This window comes from Physella acuta, unplaced genomic scaffold (genome assembly GCF_028476545.2).
Source record: "Physella acuta isolate Inbredline_101_S28 unplaced genomic scaffold, ASM2847654v3 ptg000012l, whole genome shotgun sequence".
In the NCBI taxonomy this organism is placed as follows: domain Eukaryota; kingdom Metazoa; phylum Mollusca; class Gastropoda; family Physidae; genus Physella; species Physella acuta.
The window spans coordinates 742,785-768,101 of NW_026731532.1; the positions used below are offsets into that span (position 1 = coordinate 742,785).

Below are 25,317 nucleotides of genomic sequence, written 5' to 3' on the forward strand. Positions count from 1 at the left end.
TTAGGGGGCACTAAAAGGGGTGAAAATTATAAATTAAAAGACCATTTGAGCAGCGTTAATAGTTAAATTTTTTTTAACTTAACGACGTTTTTGTAAACTGTAATTCATCAGTTGAACCGGTTAGGCTAAAAATCAAATTTTGAAGTAATGATTTGCGATGTATTCCGTAAAGTTACGGCAAATATTACGCCATTTCGAAAAATATTTTGCGTCTTTGATTGAGGTGTATGGTTCAAAACTGAAACAGAAATACCGTGAATGCATGTACATGTTCACTATATTATGGTGATGTTATTATTTGCCTTTGTAGTTCCAGGTTCAGAGACAAGGGAAACTATTCGTATCAATTACGACACTGAAAGCTATTTTGGATTAGCAGAATTTTCCGAATTCGGAAATGTAAAGGAAAGCGAGAGTTATACAATACAGGTTTGTATTATTTTTTTTTACAAAATCGTTTAGATTCGGTTCTAAGTCTAATTGTTTTTCTGCCTGGTATACATTTTTACCTCTTTATTCTGTTTAAAAATCGATAACGATGCGATAATCATTACATTTTAACCTAAGTTAAACATTCATTATTTTTAAACCCCGAAAGTGCCGAGTTTGGAGCCTCAAGCAGAATCTAATATTTATATCTGAAATTTGATCCAAACAATTTCTCAAGTTCTCGAGATCACGCCGAAGTATAATAAAATACCGATCCGAATATCGGGTGTCGCTCGAAAATTAAAAGTAATCTAATTATAAGATAATCGGTACTTAAGTTATCATGTCCCCCACGGAAATATAGTAAAGTACTTTTAACGCCTGGGGACGGTGTGGTCGAATGGTAGACCTTACGACTGTATCGAGTTCGAATCCCGACTCTAATTTTTAGGACATTCCTGAGCCTACCCTGTCTAATTCAAATTAAATTTTTGATTTTCCGTCTAATCAGATAAAACATCATATGTGAATACAAATAAATCTAAGAATAACACATTCATTAAAAAAGGAAGATAACTAGGTAGAGACAACGACTCATCAAGTCACAGGAACTGGTGTGGAATACTTTTTACAACTCTTAGAACAAAGAGCTTTAAAGGCCCTAAACCAGTGGTGGAAATATCGTAGCCATGAACCTTGAAATGCTATATTGCCAGTGCCACCCAGGGAGCCCAAAATATATAAAAAAAATTGTGCTGTAAAAAAAAAATTAATTTTCGTACATTTTTTGGGAGTTTTGTCAATAATCGCTATAGCTATTCTTGATTTATCATTATCCTACAGCAATTAATCCATGCTGTTGCGTAAAATATATAAAAATTGTAGTGTGGGAAAGGGTGGAAAGAGGAAAAACTTAAGTCATTAATCTTATCCTTGATTGTTATGCGTTCATACAATAATGTTGGTTGAATATTCTTCCACAGTCACTAACCTCCAAAGTCGTCACGTGTAGCTTTTAGAACAAAAAAATACAAAGACTAACCAGATCGACTAATATTCTTTCGGGCGAATTCTTTGTTATTTGTCACTTCTCTGATGAGAATAAAATCATAATAAAATAAAGTGAAACCGAATTTAAGTGAAAACAATCGTTTGTCATTACAAGTGGAACAACTGACAAATAAATTCAACTAATCATAATATTATTTCTGATTTAATTAAGTTATTTGTTGGAAGTAATATATATATATATATATATATATATATATATATATATATATATATATATATATATATATATATTTATATATAACATACATTGGAGTTTTTAATAGAATATTCAGATAAGAAAAAACAAAATATATACAAACTAATTACATGCTATTTACCCCAGGTGTCTGACCGGAATAACGCTACAGCAACTGCCGTTGTATGTTTCTTCGTTAAGGACGCTTCATCTTGTGATGAACACCAAAAAGTGACAACAACCCAGTCAACAACGACAGTTCCCTTCACTGAATGTAAGTCGTTTTTAACATATATATATATATACATATATATATATATATATATATATATATATATATATATATATATATATATATATATATATATATATATATATATATATATATATATATATATGTTGTATGTAGATACTAGATACTAGAGACCGAGTAACGAATACATTAATGTATTGAGAGCAAGAACTGTATTCTTCGCTGTCTAAGACACATCCGAGAGTGAGCGGGGATGCTCAGTCAGGGTTGTTGGCAAGTTAATACAGGCTATCTTGTACTAAAGCGAGTTACGCCTTCAGTGACACACATTTAAATAAAAGCGTCTGGTTCTTTGAAAAAAAAACAATTTTGCTGCTTTAGTAAAAAATTATTTAAAAACTTTATTATTATGCTTGATATTTGATGTTTATTATGAATAAATCGATTGGTCTTCAAAATATTCGAAGTAGCATGCAAATAACCAAATCTTGTCATTCGTCGTATTTAAATAAAATAAGGATTAATGGCTGTATGGGCAATTATCATTCCCACCCAAGAAAAAATTTACACCCTCCAATAAAAATACAACCTGCGTTATGATAAACAGATGCAGAAACAAAGTAAGCATAATCCAAAAAATATATATTTGATACATATTCAATATTTTAATGTATTTAAGTTTAGACACTGAAAATTAATACAAATATTGTTTTCAATAATTTAAGCAACCCAACATTATGGCAAAGTTGCATTTGAATTTTTTCTCCTCAAAATTTTATCATTTCAAATACATTTCTACCATACACAGTTCTACTTCAGTCTTCACGTATACTAGACTTTATATTAATCGCCATTGAGATTACAGTATAGAGAAAAAAATTAATCGTAATTAAAAAAAAAATATTTGCATTGAAATGTACTAACAGGAGTAAATTTTACCTTACTTATTTTCGTTTAAATTATCGTATCATACAACATATTTTAATAAAATCGGCACTATGGCAAAGCTACATTTGACTATTTTTCTCCTCATACAGTTTTCATTTCAAATACATTTCTACTACAGACTTTATACTAATTGTTATTGAGATTATCAGATAGAGAAAAAAAAGTAATTGCATTTTAATAAAAAATGTTGATAAATATTGGAAAAGATAGTACAAACCAATGATACATTAATGCATCTATTTATTAGACACTTAGAAATTAATACAATTTTTTAAAAACAAATATAATCTTAGCAATACAAAACACTAAGGATGCTAGTAAAGGAGAGACAACTCCAAACCCCAAAAGTAAGTAATTAATTGTTATCTAACTTCGCTACAATGAAAACTAGATAATCACGCACGTTACACAAAGTCACAATGTTGAATATAAATGGACACCTTACAAATAACCATTTTAGAGTTTTTAAATTTGATTGAACTTTGCATTAATGTACTTACAGAAGAAACTTTTAACTTAATTATTTTTTGTTAAATTATCGTATCATACACCATATTTTAATAAAATCTTCATTATGACAAAGCTGCATTTGACTTTTTTCACTTGCTACGGGTTTTATTTCAAATACATTTCTAATACAGGTTTATAGTACACTAGACAAACCTTGGCATATATGTGCTAGCAATGCATTGAATGGTGATGGCCTGCATAAAGGTGTTGATTCGCTTACTGACCAGTTAAAAGATGTTTTACTGAAAAAAAAAGAAATAATTAGTTTGGAATTTGCAACCACTAAATAATTCACTTTAACATCACTAAGTAGATGAAAGTCTTTGTCAAATTTTAATTGTGAATATTTTGTGTAGAAATGGCACACTAGGCCAATGTTTACCAGCATCTGCTAGTGACATGAATATGTGTAGGAATATCCTTTAGAGAAGGATTCATATAGTAAAGCTACATTATGGATTTATGGTTTCAAATTTTGATGATGTAATCACAATAACCATATAAATCTTGGTCATCTTTCAAATGTATTTCAGCTTATTGTTTATAGCTTACATAACATTTACATACATTTGGTTGAACCAGTCTGATAAGTGGTGACAAGATTTATAACATTTTCCCCTTTTTTTATCCTCAATCTTACCATATCAGCCTCAAATGCTGTGTTAGTAAATCTTACTATGTCAGCCTCAAATGCTGTGTTAGTAAATCTTACCATATCAGCCTCAAATGCTGTGTTAGTAAATCTTACTATGTCAGCCTCATATGCACTGTTAGGTGAATTCTGATTTCACTTTGTAAATAAGTCATTTAAAAAAATCATTAGAAACAGCATACAATTTTTTAGTTTTTAAAGACATTTATGTTTTGCTTCTTTCGTTTAATATTTTTCAACTGTGTAGATTTTGTGCCTATAATTGAACTAACATCATAATAAACCTTTTTGATTACACTGATAAAAAAAAATTATAGTACACTAGACTTTATATTAATCGTTATTGGGATTATCTGATAGAGAAAAAACTAATTGTATTTTAATTCAAAAATGTTGATAAGAACTCAAAAAGATAATACAAACCAATGATACATTAATGAATATATTTATTTAACCCTTAAAATTTAATACAATTTAAAAAAAAAATCTTAGCAACTCAAACTCCTAAGGAGGCCAGACAAGGAAAGACAAACTCAAACCCCACAAGTAAGTAATTTCGATACATTTAAAACAAGATAATCACGCGTTTTACACACATTTACCTGCATAGGAAGTATCGGATGGAGAAAACTATAAATTGTAAGTTAATTTTTGAAAATTTGATAGCTATTCTCCAAAATAATATAAACTTTAAAGCATGAATTACTAGACATTGAAAAATTTATACAATGTAACTTCAATACAAGGTAAACTGCATATTCATACTGCACACATTTAAAATATTGAATATAAAAGCAGACCTTAATTATTTTAGAGTTACATGATTGTATTATTTTAAAATTGATTGCAATTAAAATAAAAAAAGCACTACAGAAAGCTTAGAAAAGGAGACAAAATAAGGAAAAAACCTTGAGTGAGCTCCCCAAAACTTTCTCGTATTTTCTTAAATATCACTAAGGGAGATGGCACTTCCAATGCAATCAGGATATAGAAATGTTTTTATTACAAGCTTTTACTTAACCTGCTTCCGCGCTTTCTGTTTATCAATCTGTTTGTCATGCTTTTGTCGTCAAAGATATAAACTGCTAAGCAAAACAGATCACTTCTAAAAGTAAAATTTATTTAAAATTTGGCATGTGGGTCAAGACCTAATTTACAAATGAAATCTGATATCATATTTGACTTAATTGGATGCCTAATTAATTTTTTAATGAATTCATTAAATTTTCTAATCGAAGAGCTATTTACCGTGCATTTTATGTTCATTGGGTGCGCAATCATTTTTACAAGCTTTTATTTAACTCACTTCCTCTGTCTGTCTGTCTGTCTAGACGGAAACGCAGGAGTGAAAATTCGGACAGTTCTACTTGACCGATACGATTCACAGTTGGCACGTGGGCCAAGACATGAAGACAATGCAATCTGAAACTAAATTTGACTTAATTGGATGCCTAATTAATTTTTTATGAATTAATTAAAATTTGGACCGAATTAGTAGGCATGTCTATCCAACCACACCACACGCGTCATCACCTTCAATAGCTGCGCCATCACGTAATGGCTGCGTTCAAAAACCATTGCGCGCCTATTGAACGTGATGTTCAGTAGGCGCGCAATGGTTTTTAGTCATGTAACTCTATTGTAAATAAAACATGTAAAGTACTGAAAAAAAAATGCATAAAAAACGTTTTAATAACAAGCTTTTATGTAATGATGCACTAAAAAGTAGAAAATAAATTATAGACTACTATTTAAATAACTATAAAGAAAAGCGTGGGTCACTTTAGTATCTATTGGATACCTTTACTAATGTTAAGAAAGACACCCACGCTTTTCTTTATAGTTATTTAAATAGTAGTCTATAATTTATTTTCTACTTTTTAGTGCATCATTACATAAAAGCTTGTTATTAAAACGTTTTTTATGCATTTTTTTTTTAGTCATGCAATCAATTGTAATAAAAAAAATAAAACAATAAAAAATGGAAATAAACAAATAAAAAGTAATTTAATAACAAGTTTTTATGTAATAGTTCAGTAAAAAGAATAGAATAAACGATTTTATATAAATATATAATAGTGAACCTTTTTTAACTAAATAGAAATAGAAGTTGGAAATTGTGTAAAATACCCCTTCCGATTATTGAAGATCGTTTGAAAAGAGAAAATCATCTAATTATAAGATCCTGTACATATATTTGAAATTTCGTCTGTCTAACTGAAATAGCACACAGCTTTAAGTTTTTACACGGAAATAGAATAAATTGCATCATCCGATTTCCAGAAATAGTTAACAATTTAATACTTATGTATGAAATATTGTCTACCTAGTGTTATATGCTTTTAAGAAGCTGAAAGTAGAGTATGTACCTAAAACATTTCAAAAGTTGATACAAAACTACAAATTCGAAAAAATATTTATATATAAAATTTCGTCATCATATCTAAAACGGTACTTAAGTTATCGTGTTCGCAAATACACACAGACAAACAGACACATTTGCAAAACCAAGTTTTTACTTCCTGATTTCATTACGAAATCTATAAATGCATCAGTTTCTGTTGTTAGTGTATATCAGGGGTCTCCAAACTACGGCCCGCGGGCCGGATGCGGCCCGCGATGTCCTTTCATCCGGCCCGCGGAGATCTTTTTGTCCACTGAAAAAACGTTTGTTGGTGATGGCTGAGGAACTTTGCTCAGAAAAATCAAAGACATGCCTGGAAGAAACTGGCCCCCGAACTGCAATTTGATAGTTAATGCGGCCCTCGGTCTGAAAAGTTTGGAGACCCCTGGTGTATATAGTTAAAAAAATATTAAGTCTATTGTTTTGTTTCTTAAAAATGGCTAATATTTAATAATAGTATTTGTCTAAACCAAACATAACATTATTTGTATCTTTATTACTTTATTTTCGTGAATAGTTATTGCAGACTTCAATGTATTGGTCCTATGAGTAAAACTTTTAAAAATATTTTATTTGTAAGTGAGGTTTTCTAAAAAAGTAGCTCTCAATACTTGTAGAAATCTAATGTTTATTACTTTTAAACTTTTAAAAATTAATGTTGTAAATCATATTTAAGTAACACAAACAGAGCCTCTCAAAAAACCCATCAACAACAGCTCAGTAGAAATTCGTATACAAACATTCACAGTATGAACGGGACATATGATAACTAAATCTCTCAGTAGGTCTGGATAATGGAACGAAAGTGGGAAATGATACAGCAAATGGACTGTCTGACATTATGAATAAGGTAAGTCAGCATGAGAATTGAAGATTTAAAAAACTATAATGCAAATGGTGCCTGGCTGATTTTTGTAAAAAAAAGCCGAATGGCATGTATGGCGAAGATTAATTCTGATGAATTTCTTTTTAAAAAGTGAAATTATTCTTTAAATTCATTTTAAAAAGTTTACCCACCCCTCTCCTATTCGTGATATATTGTCCATAAATCCAACTTCTGAAGTCAATTGTGGAAGCATCCTAACCCCTTTCACCAAAATATCACATAGACAATACAATTGGAGTGTGTGACATCATAAATGAAGAAAATATTAAAAGTGTAGAACCTTTTATTTCAAAATGTTTTTTAAATAAACCGGTAGTGATCTCCCCTAAACTTTCTCGAATATTCTTATATAAAACAACAGGGGATGGTAACTGGGGATATAGTTATGATTTTTAATCCATTTTAAATACTTAAACTTTTAAAAATAGAATAGAATCTCATAAAAAAAACATTGCGCACCAAGCAAACGCCGAATAAAAACGCGTATAATAGTGCGCAATATTATTAGTACTTTAAAAATTTACATTAGTTTTTTGAGAAATCGGAAGTAGCGTAAATTACTACTTCCAGTCAACGGAAATTACTCAAAATTTAACAGAAGGTAGAGAATTAGATCTTTTACTTACATGTGAAATTTCATTTATCTATCTGAAATAGTACTCAAGTTATAGGCTTTTAAAAAATTCAAAGTAGGAAAAGTACCACTTCCGGTTATCGGAAATCGCTCAAAAGTTGATACGGATCTACGATTTTGATATAATACTTATATATGAAATTTCATCAACCTAGCTGTAACGGTACTCAAGTTATCGTGTTTACACACGGACAGACACACACACACACAGACACACACACACACACAGACATACGGACAAGATTGCAAAATTATGTTTTTCCGTATCAGTGAGGTGTAAAACGTCGAGATTTGTAAAAATCTCGATTTTTTTTTTGCACGATTACAATACTTTCTCTATACTACGTATATACGAGAAAGTAAAAAGGCAAATAAATTAGAATTTATCACTTTCTAGACAATAGCATATGAATAAATAATGTGGTCAGCACTATGCTCATCCCGCTTTGCTTTCAATAACATGGGCTTAGTGACGTGTTATGAACTCTAGTCAGAGCTCCAAACGCAGGACTTTCGGTTTAGCAGTTGAGCGCTTTATTTTCCAGCCATGTCGTCCCATAATTATTCGTATGCGTTTCAGATTATTAACACAGCTCTTAGTTTTATTGTATTACGTTTCTTCACCTTAGATTATTTACACGTTAATTTCACCTCAGGCTTCAAACAGAACTAATCCAAAATTAGACCAAGCTTTGGACATGGACAATCCGAACGTTCCGCCATTTTTTCCCAAAAACGTGTACAAGGTTAAAGTTCCATCCAAAGGATACATGCCATATTACATCGTTTTGAAACATCAGAATTACACGGGTAACCTGCATTGCTACAACTGCATTCATGTATTTGATCCCAACGACAGTACTCAATCTGTAAAACTGACGGTCACCTTCAGTAAGTAATTTTTTCAGCACATATTGTTAGTTGTTTTCATTTTCCGGTTTTATGCGTACCATTGTTGTTGCTCATTTAACGTCATACGCATTTTGTTTCTATAGCAAAGTTTCGTTTATCCTATGTTTAAGATATCTTTAGTCAGTTTTAATAAAACAGACCCACAAGTGATGTATGTTGAGTATAAATTTGAGTAGAAAAGCAATGACCGAAGAGTGATTCGATTAGTGGAAGGGGTAGAAAATATTTAGAAGCTGAATTACTGAATTACACACAGGTATAGAAAAGAGTATAGACTGATTTACATACATTTTCTACCTGTTTTCTACATTGTGTATGTGCAAAAAGTATGTCATTTAGAGTCAAAGAAAGGTAAAATGCGCCCATCTTTTTAGAAAATGGATGGGGGGGGGGGGGAGAAGATTATCGAATATCTCCACATGTAATCGTCATTTTTTTCTATGTCGCGCCCCAGACACATGTGGCCGCCCCAGACACATGTGGCCGCCCCAGACACATGTGGCCGCCCCAGACACATGTGGCCGCCCCAGACACATGTGGCCGCCCCAGACACATGTGGCCGCCCCAGACACATGTGGCCGCCCCAGACACATGTGGCCGGTCTCTAGATATTTTCTTTAGCCCCGCTATAAGGCTGGTAAGTAGGTCACCAACCCGTTCTACGGCTTAATAAAACCTGCATGAGCCATAGAACTGAATTTTGACATACTTACCAGCCCTATTGTTAGCTGTTCTTTCTACTTTGCGCCTCCGCGTCTCCCTGGACTTCCTGATTGTCATTTTCTTCGAGGCGTCCAGTTAGGTGCATTTCCTATGATTTCACGCAAATTCAACATTATAACGTTATCCATCCAGCACCATCTTTATTTTTCAAGTATTTCTCAAACTGCTTTCATTTCCTTTTCTATCATTAGAGATGGTAGTTAGTTGATGCCTTTTAACCTTTGCAGGCATGCTGGAAAGAATCCAGTAATCGGATGGTAGCTGTTGCTGCTTTTCAGCCTTCCCTGCCATACAGCAGGGAGCTTATTAATACATTCATTTTGAAAAATCTGCGTTTGGTCTAGGGTTGCCATTATTTTGTATGGTTGCAAAGGCTGCTTGCGTGACTTTAGAAATGCGTATTTCAATTTTTGTGGTGCAGCCACCTTTATAATTGACAATGTTGCCTAAATATGTGAAATATTTTACTTCTTGCACACGTGTTTCTTTTTTATTTTAATATATTCTTAGTTCTTTGTAATCTGTTTGATAGTTTTGGTTTGTTGTTTAACTTGAGTCCATCCCCCATTAGCAAATGAAATATGTATGTTTAGTTTTTCTTGCATGTCTTTTTAAAATACTAGCGAGTAGAGTAATGTCGTTTGCAATATCTAAATCTATGTCCTCTAGGCTAGTAATTAGTGTCCGATTAGCCTATAGTTTGTGTCATCACCGAATAAATTACTAAGTAAATACAGCGTGAGTGAGGTCCCCTAAACCTTCTCGAATATACTTATGTAACATTACCGGGGATAGCTACTCGGGATATAAACATGATTTTTAATAAGTTTTTACATAATTAAACTTTTTAAAATAGAACTAGACTTACCCGGTGTGGGTTTCAGGGGTCATCTATAAATGACATAACGTCTGTCACTTATCATCACAAAATAACCAGACTCCACATTCAAAAGACGTTTTTTATCTTTTAAAAACACCGATTTCGGCTGAGCATAGGTCTGACCACACTATCCCTTCATATACTGACGTCACAGGTGACATACTCAACTCTACTTCACCTGCCCAGTATCCCGCCAAGTCTCAGATAGTCAAATTTATCATTCACATAAAAAAAAAATTGAAAAAAAAAATGTAACATTGACGTGATTTGTCTAGAACCCGTGCCACCCGCTCGAAAGTCTATTACACTAACAACTTAGCTGTCTAGACTCGTGACGTCACTGGTGTTTTTTTGTGGTATAAGTTAATACTGTGAGTCTCCTTATGCAACTTGATTTACGCGCATAGACCCTAGTCATATCTAAATCTAAGTCTAGTAACTTTCAAATTAAATTTTATCTTAAATTAGCCAATTGCGTAGCTAAACAAACAAAGATTTATATAAAATAATGAAGGTCTGAAATAGTTCAGAATAGAAACTCATTATTATCTAGATCTAGATAGAATTATCTAGATTCTACAACTGGTTTGCTTAAATCTAGTTTTGCGTAACTCTTGCTAGATCTAGATTAGACCTTTTCTAGATCTAGATAGATAAATCACAAAGATTTATATAAAGTATTTAAGGACTAAAAAAGTTTAATAAAGAAACTCAAAAACGTATTATGATTTTAAAATGGATTGTATTTTAAACTAATTAATCTTTGGTTTTACATAGATTCTAGATCTAGATCTATAAATAACTTTCTTGGCAACCTGATATTTAGATCTATAAATAATTTAGATCTATAAATAACTTTCTTGGACAGATTGTAGAGCTAGAGAAATTTATTGTAAAACTAAATGAAAAAGACAGTCGAAAATTGATATAAGTGTTGGAACGTAATAAAAACAGCAAACGGACGTATCATTAATGCTATAGCCGACATAAAATTAGCTTCATAACGCGTTAAACATTGGAATGGGAACACAATCTTCGAGGGATGCCGCCATCGTTGATGTAAAAAGTAAACAAATCATGTGACGTCATTGTTCCATCAAAGTAAAGTCAATGTTTTAAACTTTTAAAATTAATGTGGTTAATCTACCTATGAATACATCGATAAATTAATTAACGTCTTTAAATACATTTGTGATTAACAGTCTTTCTGAAAACAAAAATTGTTCTCTACCTACATACTATTTTACAGCTCTCCACATTGCGCAGATTCTCTCCAGTAGACAATCAGACAAACAAAAAAAAAACAAAAAAATATTCATAAATGTAAACAAACTTAAGTTTTAGTTGTATAGAGATAGAATCTCGTAGAAAATAAATTGCTCACAAAGTGAACAGCAAGTTTCAAACTATCTTTTCATAATCAATTAATATTGCATATAGTGATCTCTTTCATTTACACTTTTTCTCTCATATATGTCGAGAGGAAAAATCTGCTCAATGCATAGTTTGCCCTTTCTACTCCCATAATGTTCTTTTGCATTTTTCGTTTTATTAACTGAAGTGAATTCTTAATAGATGACACAAAATACATAATTTTCTGATTGAATTTTGTAAAATATACTCTAAAAGCATAATTATGGCACTTAAGATCAACGTTTCCTACAATCTTAGATCTTTAGGACTGGTATTTCACATTCACCTTGCCCAGGTAGAACGCAGACAGAGCTCCGAAGCACAGGACAATTAACTCTGTAAAATACATTTAAATAAACGTTGGTAAAACAATGGAACAGTTAAAAATACATTTTAGCCGATAGTTACAGTAGATTTAGTCCATGTGAAACACCTGATGAACTGATTCTTTCTAAAACACCTGATCAACTGGTCCTTTCTAAAACACCTGATCAACGGGTCCCTTCTAAAACACCTGATCAACTGATTCTTTCTTAAACACCTGATCAACTGGTCCCTTCTAAACACCTAATCAACTGATTCTTTCTAAAACACCTGATCAACTGGTCCCTTCTAAAACACCTGATTAACTTGTCCCTTCTAAAACACCTGATCAACTGATTCTTTCTAAAACACCTGATCAACTAATCCTTTCTAAAACACCTGATCAACTGGTCCCTTCTAAAACACCCAATCAATTGATTCTTTCTAAATCACCTGATCAACTGATTCTTTCTAAAACACCTGATCAACAGATTCTTTCTTAAACACCTGATCAACTGGTCCCTTCTAAAACACCTGATCAACTGATTCTTTCTAAAACACCTGATCAACTGATACTTTCTAAAACACCTGATCAACTGGTCCCTTCTAAAACACCTGATCAACTGGTACTTTCTAAAACACCTGATCAACTGATTCTTTCTAAAACACCTGATCAACTGATTCTTTCTAAAACACCTGATCAACTGATTCTTTCTAAAACACCTGAGCAACTGGTACTTTCTAAAACACCTGATCAACTGGTCCCTTCTAAAACACCTGATCAACTGGTACTTTCTAAAACACCTGATCAACTGATTCTTTCTAAAACACCTGATTAACCTGTCCCTTCTAAAACACCTGATCAACTGATTCTTTCTAAAACACCTGATCAACTGATTCTTTCTAAAACACCTGATCAACTGATTCTTTCTAAAACACCTGATTAACCTGTCCCTTCTAAAACACCTGATCAACTGATTCTTTCTAAAACACCTGATCAACTGATACTTTCTAAAACACCTAATCAACGGGTCCCTTCTAAAACACCTGATCAACTGATTCTTTCTAAAACACCTGATCAACTGATTCTTTCTAAAACACCTGATCAACTGATTCTTTCTAAAACACCTGATCAACTGATTCTTTCTAAAACACCTGATCAACTGAATCTTTCTAAAACACCTGATTAACCTGTCCCTTCTAAAACACCTGATCAACTGATTCTTTCTAAAACACCTGATCAACTGTTACTTTCTAAAACACCTGATCAACTGATTCTTTCTAAAACACCTGATCAACTGATTCTTTCTAAAGCACCTGATCAACTGATTCTTTCTAAAACACCTGATCAACTGATTCTTTCTAAAACACCTGATGAACTGATTCTTTCTAAAACACCTGATCATCTGGTCCTTTCGCATGAGCTAAGTTAGTATCCCCTAAGTAAAATAGTGAATGAGTCATAATCTGTTCATGGTACTTGTCTATACACAATGTCCTTATGTTAGAATTGTCTAAGAACCAACAGCCTACTATGCAGATAATTTTAGTTATCACTTGTGCTGCAACGCTGTTTTTGTTAGTGATCTTTATTTCATTACACATCACAAACTCTTTTATTCGCTTCGTATTTTTTAAATGTCTGAATCTTACATCTACGGTCTACCGATTGGGTGAGGACACTTCTAAGAATGGAAAGCTATTTGATAATGTGTAATTAAATATTCAACAATACGTTATGTTATTAGACTTGAAGCAGTAGAATCAAATGCAGCGTTTACCATATTGCAGCTGCCAATTTCCGCTAGCTGAGTAGTTGTAGACAAAGTCTTTCTCTGAATACTTTTCAATAGGATCCCAATTTTCTGTTGGTAGAATATAAAACATTTGCATAAAAGTATAATGATTTAATATTAGGGACGTGCGTGATATCTTTGGGCAACAATTTCAGCTCTTGTTTAGATAGCTATTTACACAGTAAATGATTGCTTGTAAAATAATAAAAGTGTGCAACTTTGCCTGGTTTGTGAGAGGAATCAAAGATGTTGCTTTTGGTGACTATCTCAGGCCCGTTCTCAGACAGGATAAACATGCACATTAAGTATATCTGATACAAAGCGTTGTCGCGCAAAGGAAAGAACTTCATTTTTGTAGGGTTTCCAGCAACACAGTAGCAGGGGAAATTTGTTTCATCGCATGGATGAGCGCCACATGGATAATCGAACATGAGGCAATACTGAAAATAGATATGTGTCATATTTTACAAACATTACACGATTTTTTTTGTTATTCTAGTCTTCTGGAGTCAGTTTACAAAATAAAACTTAAACTGTACTGACTGCCTTGTGCTACGAAAGCGCCAAAATTTTGAGTCATTTCAGAATTTTATACTGATACGCAGGGGCGTAATATGGGTGGATGATTTGGGTTGATCTGTTGCCATTTTTACTTCCACATTCTCTACACTGTACATTTAACAATACACATGTTAGTATCTGGTAAATTGATAAACAGTAGCGTTCAGGGTTGGAATGGCCCGCCAGTCTACATGGAAAAATCCTGGTGCCCCCCTCTCCCTTAGGAAATAAATCTCGTTGAGCCCCAAGGAAAGTGCTGTAATAGTCCTATTAGTGTTTAAATTTTTACCAATACATGTTTGTCATTTCTCCTTTTTAACATTTTCATTTGTTTGTTATTCTTGTGAATACAAGTTGTTATCGTGAGTTCATTTTCTTTAAAGACAGACGATAAACTGTGGGTTCAATTCACAACATTGTTTACAATAGCTAAATCCACAATGAATACAGTTCATTTCAGTAATCAAACATCCACTGTTTGACATAGCACATTATTATACTTAAAGTGTATAAATACACAAGAGAAGAATCACATAAATAATATTGGATATATTTCAAGTTTTATTAGTCAAAACACATAGCTCTCTCTTGCATTCATAAAGGCGGCCTTTTGAACATCTTACATACCACGATTATATAGCCCTACATTCACTCACTCCAGTCAGTGAGCGATCTCCAAAAAGAATGCAGTGATTGTTCGCTCACGCATTCACATCCTATGGCCAGGTATTCAACTATCACACACTTTTCACTCCAAATACAATTCACCAAATAGTGTTTTACACCATCCCTTCACATCAAGGCGTAAAATTCATGCCCTGATGGTGTTGGGACCTATTTGAAATTTCCCAGGCCTCTTAGACACAACCAGTCCACCCCTGGTAGACACACGGAGAGCCGGGTTGAGGGGGGGGGGGACGGAAATCAGCGAGGCAAAAAAAACTATACTAATAGTTTTTCAGTTGAATATGAGTTAAATTTACTTTTGAGTGCAAATTGACATTCCCCGACAAGTTAGAGTGTGTAAAATTTCGCTAAATATCGCATTATTGACAATGGTAGCTTTCAGCGAGGTATATTCAATAAGTAATAATAAAAACAAAATAAGCCTACTCTAGTTAACTTCACAATTTAAAGACATTTGTAATCACGGTGGACTTTTGACTCAATGCCTTTGTCCGCACACAACAGTATAGTTAAAGGCTGGACGAGAAGACAAACAGTAACACAATGTTGGACTTGGCTGGATATAGAAAACACATGTACAGGAGGAGGGGACCGTTCAAGTTTGCTTGGGTAACCTACAGCAGTAGAGGTTGGTGATGGTGTGGGGGAGGGGGGGACGCGTTTGATTTGATGAGGGTTTGATGAAAGATTAGAGATTTCTACTGCTCGACAGACAAAGCAGTGTGCGGCGCGGTCACGTGGTCAGCTGGGTTTTTAAATTATTTCATCGCCGTACAGCGGTCACGTGATCAGCTGAAGACATGCCCGAAAGAAACCCTGCTTAGAACCAGCTTTGGCGGAATTTAAACGAAATAGTCTTTTTATAGCCGTTAGTTTAAAAAAAAGGGGGTGGGGTGGGGGGCGGGGGGGGGGGGGGCGGCGACACCATGGGCTACTGCACCTAGTTGGGGCTAAGTACGTTTTGAGATTTAAAATTTTGACCAAAACTGAATTCGGGTAATATGTTAAGATGAGTTCTGTCGGTTTCAAATATCTCAGACAAAATATCTCACGGACAAATGATCTCAGGACAAATGATCTCTGGACAAATGATCTCAGGACAAATGAGATATTTTGTCTGAGATATTTTGTCCTGAGATCTTTTGTCCTAAGATTATTTGTCCTTGAGATATTTTGACTGAGATATTTTGTCTGAAATATGTTGTCCTGATCTAATTTGTCCTGAGATCATTGTCCTGAAATCATTTGTCCTTAGATCATTAAAATGTCATCATCATCCTTACCTATCGTGGGAAAGGAAAAAAAGAACCATTTTTTTTACGAAGGGGATGAGTAGAGTTTTCTGTTAATAAAAGCTGACCATTATATTTTATCCATTTCCGTTAACACTACTTTGCATGTTTCGTTTTCAGTTTAGGACACATTAAATTCTTTGATTTATTCACTGACGACGTTAAAAAATTATTGTAATACAAACTAACAGGTTTCCAAGATTCATCTTTGCGGCACTCTTCGCTTTTTTTGCATGTGAGCATTGTTATGATCAAACAATCCAGATCGTGTTTTGGTATATATTCAGGTGTAGAAGAAAAACTTGCCATCACTTTGCCAGTATAGCGGCAACTATAGTTCACACAATCTTTTTCATATCCTTCAATTGTCAAATTGAATACATGTTTACAGATTATGGTATCTGGAAAGAAATACGTAAAACTATAATTAGCAATCACATATTATTAGCTAATCTCTCTCCCCCTCTCTCCCCCTCTCTCTCCCTCTCTCTCTCCCTCTCTCTCCCTCTCTCTCCCTCTCTCTCCCTCTCTCTCCCTCTCTCCCCCTCTCTCCCCCTCTCTCTATTTGTCTCTGTCTCTCTCTCTCTATTTGTCTCTGTCTGTCTGTCTGTCTGTCTGTCTGTCTGTCTGTCTGTCTGTCTGTCTGTCTGTCTGTCTGTCTGTCTGTCTGTCTGTCTGTCTGTCTCTCTGTCTCTCTCTCTCTCTCTCTCTCTCTCTCTCTCTCTCTCTCTCTCTCTCTCTCTCTATGTATATATATATATATATATATATATATATATATATATATATATATGTACAAATACACACACACACATATATATATATATATATATATATATATATATATATATATATATATATATATATATATATATATATATATATATATATATATATATATATATACATATATATATATATATATATATATATATGAAAGTATGTGTGTATGTTTGTGGATCTGTATTTAAGTTTTACTTCGCCCATCTGATCGCCGTTAAATTGAGGAAGGTTGTTGAGAATAATAAGGGAAAAGTTTCTGCGATAAAATACCCCCCCCCCCCCCCCCCCCCCCCGCCCCATCATAGGTCCCCATAATCTTTTTAAGGATAACTAAGCTTAGATCATTTTTTTTAAAAAAATCACTAAGCTGGTTGTTTTCTTTTATCCATTAAATTTTTAGGCGTAAAAAAATTAAACGTGGGATAGACTGCGAGACATTTTTTCTCGATAGAAGGAGGGGGGGGGGGTTGTTAGGAGGCACTTAAAACTTTAGGGGCAGACGTGTGTTTTAAGTTAGAGAGGGGACGGACCTGGTTAAAGTATTTATTTTGTTCATAAATTATATATTTTTCATTTCGTCAAGGTAGAAAAGGGGTTAGTAAATGTGCTTCAGAGAGGGGAGGGGGAGACAAATATTTATTAATGTACTCACCTGGTAAACAAATAATACACAAGAGGAGTATGGAGAATGCTAACACTTGGTTCATCTTTTATTTCTTTCACAGCTCATTTATTTTCTCTATAAAAATAAGTATGCAAAATAATGTATGATTCATAATAAAATTAAATGTTAGAAAAACTACGATACACATTACTAATATAGTTTTCCTTCTTTTGTGAGCAATAGCGTTTTTTACTTTAAAGCAAAATAAAATGAAGAGATGACTAATTAGGCCTAATAAACTTCTGTTTATTGCAGAGGCGTAGCGAGGGGGAGGGGGGGGGGGGGGCGGGGGTACATATGTCCCCGGGCGCCGACCTTAGGGGGCGCCAACATGGGTTGTAAAAACAAAATATAAATAGTTTGAGAGGGGGGGGGGGGTAGGTGCAAATTGAAAATTTGCTCCCGAGAGGGAGCCTAATTGTCCATTTCTCCCCGGGCCCCGTGAAGGGTCGCTACGCTTCTGGTTTAATGTCGAATCTCGATTTTATAGTGAAGACACTGATTCAAAACAATAATGTGCTTGATAGTAAGTGTTATGTAAGTTATCTTAACATCAGTGTGAGGGTGGGGATTTTATGAGGGCGTCACGAATGAATCCAACAACACACAGTTCAAGTTCAACTATAATTGTTCTTTATTAAATTGATATATATATTCAAGTTTCTACCTAACTGATCTACACTGTACTACTTCTATCTGACTGTTCATTATACCACTAACTACGCACTCCCATGACCAATCCTAACACTAACTGTTCTCTACATTCTACAATCTAACACCTTCTACCTCACTAGCTAATCATGATCTCCTAACTATCTACATTCTCGGCCGTCTCTGACCGCTACCTAACAACTCCTGGCCTATCGCTCTACTGCTCCACGCCTCAGTGGTCAGCTGACCGTCCCACGTGACCGGTCAGCCCTGTGCGCCCATTGGCCTCTCTAACCAACCAACTAGGCCTATAGTCTGTTTCTGCTAACCTATATCTGCTAAACATGTCTGACGTAATCTTGCGTCATCACAATCAGTAATGCACCATTAATAAGTTACTGAAGCAGATTGCATTCAATGGCTATTTACGGCGCCACATTTCATTTCTATAAATAAGATTAGAGAGCTACATCGATATTATAAATTAATGGATTAGTTCCTTAGCCTAATCTGAATGTCATACTGCTTGTATCTCAAAGCAAAAAAAAAAACAACATATTTCAAATTTTCTTAAACCCGTATTAAAATAGTTTACCAGAATTATACATCCGCTTCTGATTTTCTCATCTGCCCTGAATATTACATCGCTACATTACAGTTACTAAGACTATGATAGTAAGTATCTAGATCTAAATCTAGATCTAAAGTCTAGTCGTTTTCTTTTTCTAAATATGTTTATATGGCATGATAAATACTTACCTACATAAAAAAGATCTATCGGCAATTGCTTGGTTAATAATGTATCAGGCTAACCTGCCATATTTCTTCTTTATCAACAAATAAGGTATTTTTTGTTTAAATCAATTGTTTATGAGTTTAAAAACTGCTTCGCTATGTTGTTGGATAAAGTTAAAGTTTTAAAGCATTTGACTTCAGCACGTATTATTTCGTTTGAGTGGAAAATGATGTGGGAATTCCCTAAATATTAATGCACACTTATTTCAATAAAACACAGAACGACCTTATGCAAAGTATAGTATTGGTAGTACGTAGCTGTAACAAGTCCGGGTGGGAGAGGGAGAGGTGGGTGGGTATGGGCCCGGCAGGGTTGCACTACTTAGGGCGGCGTAAAGATTTCGATCAAACATGACCTGTACTAAATCTCTTTAAGTTATCAGAAGTAAATAGGGTTTCACAAATGCGGAAGCTGCATCGTAGTCTTTGATCCGCACGACAGTATCAGTATTATTATAGTGACTAGTTGCATACGCGTACTCCGCAACGGTAAATCTTTTAAAATGTACCAGCTATGGCACTGAACAAAACTAAACACAAACACAAAAGAAAACACAAACACAACGCAAACACAAAAAAGAAACACAAACACAACGCAAACAAACACAAACACAAAAGAAAACACAAATTCAATGCAAACACAAACACAAACTCAAAAAACACAAACCCAAACGCAACACAGAAACACAAAAGAAAACACAACGCAAAACAAACCCATAGTGCTCACAGGATAGCCCGTGCCGCTAAATCGCACCCTGTCTGAGCGCCGGCGGACGCGCTTGATTTAATTTACACGTCTGCAGAATTTGCTTTCACATTTTGCTAATTATATTATTCTAACAATAATTCCCTCCTGGAGGTTTTACAATCACATTTTTTACTTTCTCGTATATACGAAGTAGGCCTATAGAGAAAGTCTTGTAATCGTGCAAAAAAATAATAATTGAGATTTTTGCAAATCTCGACGTTTTACAGCTCCCTGAGTAGGAAAAACATAGTTTTACATCCTTGTCCGTATATGTGTGTGTATGTATGTGTGTGTGTGTGTGTGTGTCTGTAAACACGATAACTTGAGTACCGTTACACCTAGGTTGATGACATTTCATATATAAGGATTATATCAAATTTGTAGATCCGTATCAACTTGTTCAGCGATTTTCGATAACCGGAATTGTAACTTTTCTACTTTGAATATTTTAAAAGCCTATAACTTGAGTACTATTTCAGATAGATAAGTGAAATTTCCCATAAGTAAAAGATCAAATATATGCAGATGTTATATGCCGGTACGTTTTTAAAGCTTTCAACACAAATTTTTTCAAAGTCCAAAATAGTTCAGGAATATCCTATTTCCTCAATTTATTAACTACATTGGCTGCCGGAAGTTATGCTGCACTTCAAAGAAATATATTTGAATAATACACATTGTAGGCCTACAAGTACAACCATGACCATGACCATGACCATGACCATGACCATGACCATGACCATGACCATGACCATGACCATGACCATGACCATGACCATGACCTTGACGATGACCATAAAAAATTTAATGGTTGTCTTTAAATAAAGTTGTGTATAACATTTGGGGAAAAAGGAACATTTTTCTCTAAATAAATACGTTCTTTACAGTGCTACACATAGTGCAGATACTCAGATCTAGCGGAACAGGCAAAAACAAACAATTAAAAACTAAAAATAAAATTTAAAAACCAAGAAAAAAAAAACAGCAAAAACAAACACATTTCTGACTCTTAGTAGTTTATAGATTTATAGTTTTTTTTTTTAAATATGTAGCCTACAATCATATTTTTAATGATCTTTGTCCCTATTTTGTTTCAGAAAAATAAATACTAAATTAGAAAATGTGAACATTCATTAGAGACAGTTTTATAGTTTCACTGTATTGCACAGCTGTTAAACGGTTTGATCTGATCCACGAACTAAATTTAAAGTTCAATTCGGTTTCTTACACGCATTTAACATGTCTCTCTCTATCTATATTTCGTCACACATCGAAACAGCGAGCACAATTTCGATCACTCTATTGGACCGATTCGCGTCAAGCTTTACATGTGGGTCAAGACCCAAAGACAATACAACCAGACATCAAATTTGACTTAATTGGATACCTAATTAATTTTCTATTAATTATTTAAAATTTCCCATATAAAGTAATATTTACCGCGCTATTATACACGTTTTTTGCATGTTCATTTAACGCGAAATAGTTTGTATTGGATTAAAGTTTTTAAAATTCTGAAAAAAATGCAGAAAAGTGTTTCAGCAACAAGCTTTTGACAATCTTTTATTTAACTTGCTTCCTCAATGTATCTGTAGTCAGTCTGTCTGTCGTCAGTTTGTCTGTCGTCAGTCTGTCTGTCGTCAGTCTGTCTGTGTAGATCGAAACGCCCGAGCGAAATTTCCGGCACCTTTCACTGACAGATTCCTTTCAAATTTGACATGTGGGTTAAGACATGTGACAATGTATACTGATATTAATTTTGACTAAATTGGATGCCTAATTAATTTTTTTATGAATTGATTAATGTTTTGTCCAAATTAGTAGGCAGACTTATCCAACTATTTCGCACTTTTATACGCGCCTTATCGCGTTCATTTGGTACGCAATAAATGTTAGTCATGCAACTCTAATGTAAATAAAAATATTTAAAGTACTGAAACAAAATAATAAAAAATGTTTTAATAACAAGAATTTGACGCTCTAAAAATTAGAAAATAAATCATTTATTTTCTTTAAATATATAATAATACACTACTATTTAAATAACTGTAAAGAAAAGCGTGGGTCTATTCCTAAATTTTAGTAAAGAAAGTAAAGAAAGCCACGCTTTTCTTAATAGTTATTTAATTATTGGTGTATTAGTATATATTTAAAGAAAATAAATAATTTTTTTTTATTTTTTAGTGTATTATTACATAAAAGCCTGTTATTAAAAACGATTTTAAATGACTTTTTAAAACAATAGGCTTTAAAAGTTTGTATAATGATACTAAATTTAAAAAAAAATAATTTAAAAAAAATATGATAAGCTATAAAATTATAGTTAAATTTTAAAAACTTAATGCTGTTTTGAGAACCATCGATAACAAGCATTTTCATATTTTTGTAATGAATATAAGCCGTTGAAAAGCCGTTTGGAATTTTTAAATACTTCACATATTTTTTTAAAAACCTCCCTCAACCACTCATTTAAGTCAACAGGAATGGCCAGGGAGAGGAAAACAATGAAAGTCACAAAAGCTGTTTTAATTGATAAAACACAAAAAAAGAGGTCAATGGTGTATAGATTAGAATTTTATTTATATTAAAAAAATATAAAATCCTCTATTACCACAACACCCTGACTTTAAAATCAAAATTAAAAATGAAAGTGGTTGCTAAATTACTCTTATATTACTAATAAATAACTAACTAAATAATTTTAGTTATTTAAATAATAGTTCATTATAATACTTAAAGAAAGTAATTTTTTTTCTCATTTTTAGTGCATAATTATATAAACGCTTGTTATTAAAACGATTTTATGCATTTGGTTTTATTAATATTCTAGGTAGGCCTACCAGGAACATAATTTTACACACGAATGTATAGTATATTACAATTATTGTATGCACGTAAATGTTTACTGTAGAAGGATAATTGTTTTACTTGTGTCTGTAGTTCTAGGTGCAACAAGAAAGCAAACCATTATGTTTATTCCTCGTACTAAACTTGATAATATTTTGGGAGTCTTCACTAAGTTTGGGAGCGTAGAAGAAAGTGAAAGTTTTAAAATGCAGGTTTGTATGGTTTTTAAGAAATATTCTGGCTACCGCTACAAGTAAGGGCGTATATGGTGAAGGATAGGGTGGGGGTATAAGTGGACGTGGGGCTGGGATAGGGGTCATCCATAAATGATGTCACGCTTTTTTGGACGATTTTTACCTCCCTCCTCCCCTCCGTCACACATCGTCACAAAAAGCCAGACCCCCACCCCTCTAAAATGACGTCACACCTCAGTCTACAACCCCCCTCAAAATTGCAGTTGAGTTTTTCTTAAAGCATCGATATTTTTCCAAAATCTTGTCTGAACACTCAACAGAGTATTTTAATCAATTCCTATTACAATTTATTAAAACAGTTGTCTAAAACGCGAAATAACGGCTAAAATTCTTTTTCTAACATTGCTGTTTTATAATGCAAAAGTGTGACGTCCCACCATCAGACACCCCCTCCACCTAATTACACACCGTCACAAAATTACGGACCCCCCTCCCCCTACGAGTGTGACGTCATTTATGGACGACCCCATAGGTCAACATATACAGCTGCTATTCATGCTGAATTGCGGCATTGTTATTAATGAAGTAGGAGACATTTTAATGACGATGCGTAAAGATTGGGAATAAAGTAGATCATTTGACAAAACAAAATATATACAAACTAATTACACGCTATTTACCTCAGGTAACTGACGGGAAGAACGCTACAGCTACTGCCGTTGTATGTTTCTTCGTGAAGGACGCTTCATCTTGTGATGAACACCAAAACATAACCACAACCCTGTCAACAACGACAACTCCTTTCACTGAATGTAAGTCGTTTTTAACACACACATACACACACACACACACACACACACACACACACACACACACACACACACATATATATATATATATATATATATATATATATATATATATATATATATATATATATATATATATATATATATATATATATATATATATATACATAAATGTGTTGTATGTAGATACTAGAGACCGAGTAACGAATACATTAATGTATTGAGAGCAAGTACTGTATTCTTCGCTGTCTTAGACACATCCGAGATTAAGCGGGAATGCTCAGTCAGGGTTGTTGGCAAGTTTATATAGGCTATCTTGTACTAAAGCGAGTTACGCCTTCAGTGACACACATTTAAATAAAAGCGTCTCGTGCTTTGAAAAAAAAAAACAACGAATTTTGCTGATTTAGAAAAAAAGCATTTAAAACTATATTATGCTGTATATTTGGTGTTTATTAAGAAAAATACGTTTGGTCTTCACTATATTTGATGTAGCAAATAAAGAACCAAATCTTGTCATTCGTTCTTTTTAAATAAAATATAGATTTAAAGTAGTATGGCCAATCATCTAAAAAAATGTAACTCACTCCCACCAAAGTGAAGCTGCATTTGACTTTTTTCTCCTCAACTAGTTTTTATTTTTTATACATTTTTTACTACAGGCTTATAGAACACTAGACATTATACTAATCGTTATTGGGATTATCAGATGTAGAAAAAAAGTAATTGTAATTTTAATTTAAAAACGTTGATAAATATTCGAAAAGATAACATTTAATACATTTTTTTTTAAATCTTAGCAATCCAAACTACTAAGGACAAATTAAAATAAATATTCGAAAAGATAATACATAATGCAAATCAATGATATATGAATGCATGTATTTATTAGACATTTAATAATTAATACAATTTTTAAAAACAAATGTAATTTTAGCTACGCAAACCACGACTATGGAGACAACGGAAGGAGAGACAACTCCACCCAATAAAAGTAAGTAATTAATTGTTATCTAACTTTGATACAGTTAAAACTAGATAATCACGAACGTTACACACATTAACAATGTTAAATATAAATGGAGACCTTACAAATAACCATTTTAGAGTTTCTAAATTTCATTAAACGTTGCTTTAAGGTACTGACAGGAGGAAATTTTACCTTATTATTTTCGGTTGAATCATATTATCATTCAACATACTTTAATAAAATCGGTATTATGGCAAAGCTGCGTTTGACTTTTTTCTCCTCGTACAGTTTTTATTTCAAATACATTTCTACTACAAGGTTATAGTA

At 33.3% G+C, this 25,317-nt stretch overlaps 1 protein-coding gene across 1 annotated transcript in view; it reads right to left on the reverse strand.

The window, feature by feature from the left end:
- Positions 1 to 11,881: 11,881 nt before the first annotated feature.
- Positions 11,882 to 25,317, reverse strand: part of LOC131935291 (uncharacterized) — a 110,456-nt gene continuing 97,020 nt past the window's right edge. The window contains exons 2-6 of the mRNA XM_059291689.1: positions 17,965 to 18,049; positions 16,719 to 16,930; positions 14,213 to 14,429; positions 13,975 to 14,058; positions 11,882 to 12,226 (exon numbers count right to left, since the gene is read on the reverse strand). Coding sequence (XP_059147672.1) covers positions 12,153 to 12,226; positions 13,975 to 14,058; positions 14,213 to 14,429; positions 16,719 to 16,930; positions 17,965 to 18,019 — 642 coding nt within the window. The 5' untranslated portion in view covers positions 18,020 to 18,049 and the 3' untranslated portion in view covers positions 11,882 to 12,152. The remainder of the gene's footprint in view (positions 12,227 to 13,974; positions 14,059 to 14,212; positions 14,430 to 16,718; positions 16,931 to 17,964; positions 18,050 to 25,317) is intronic.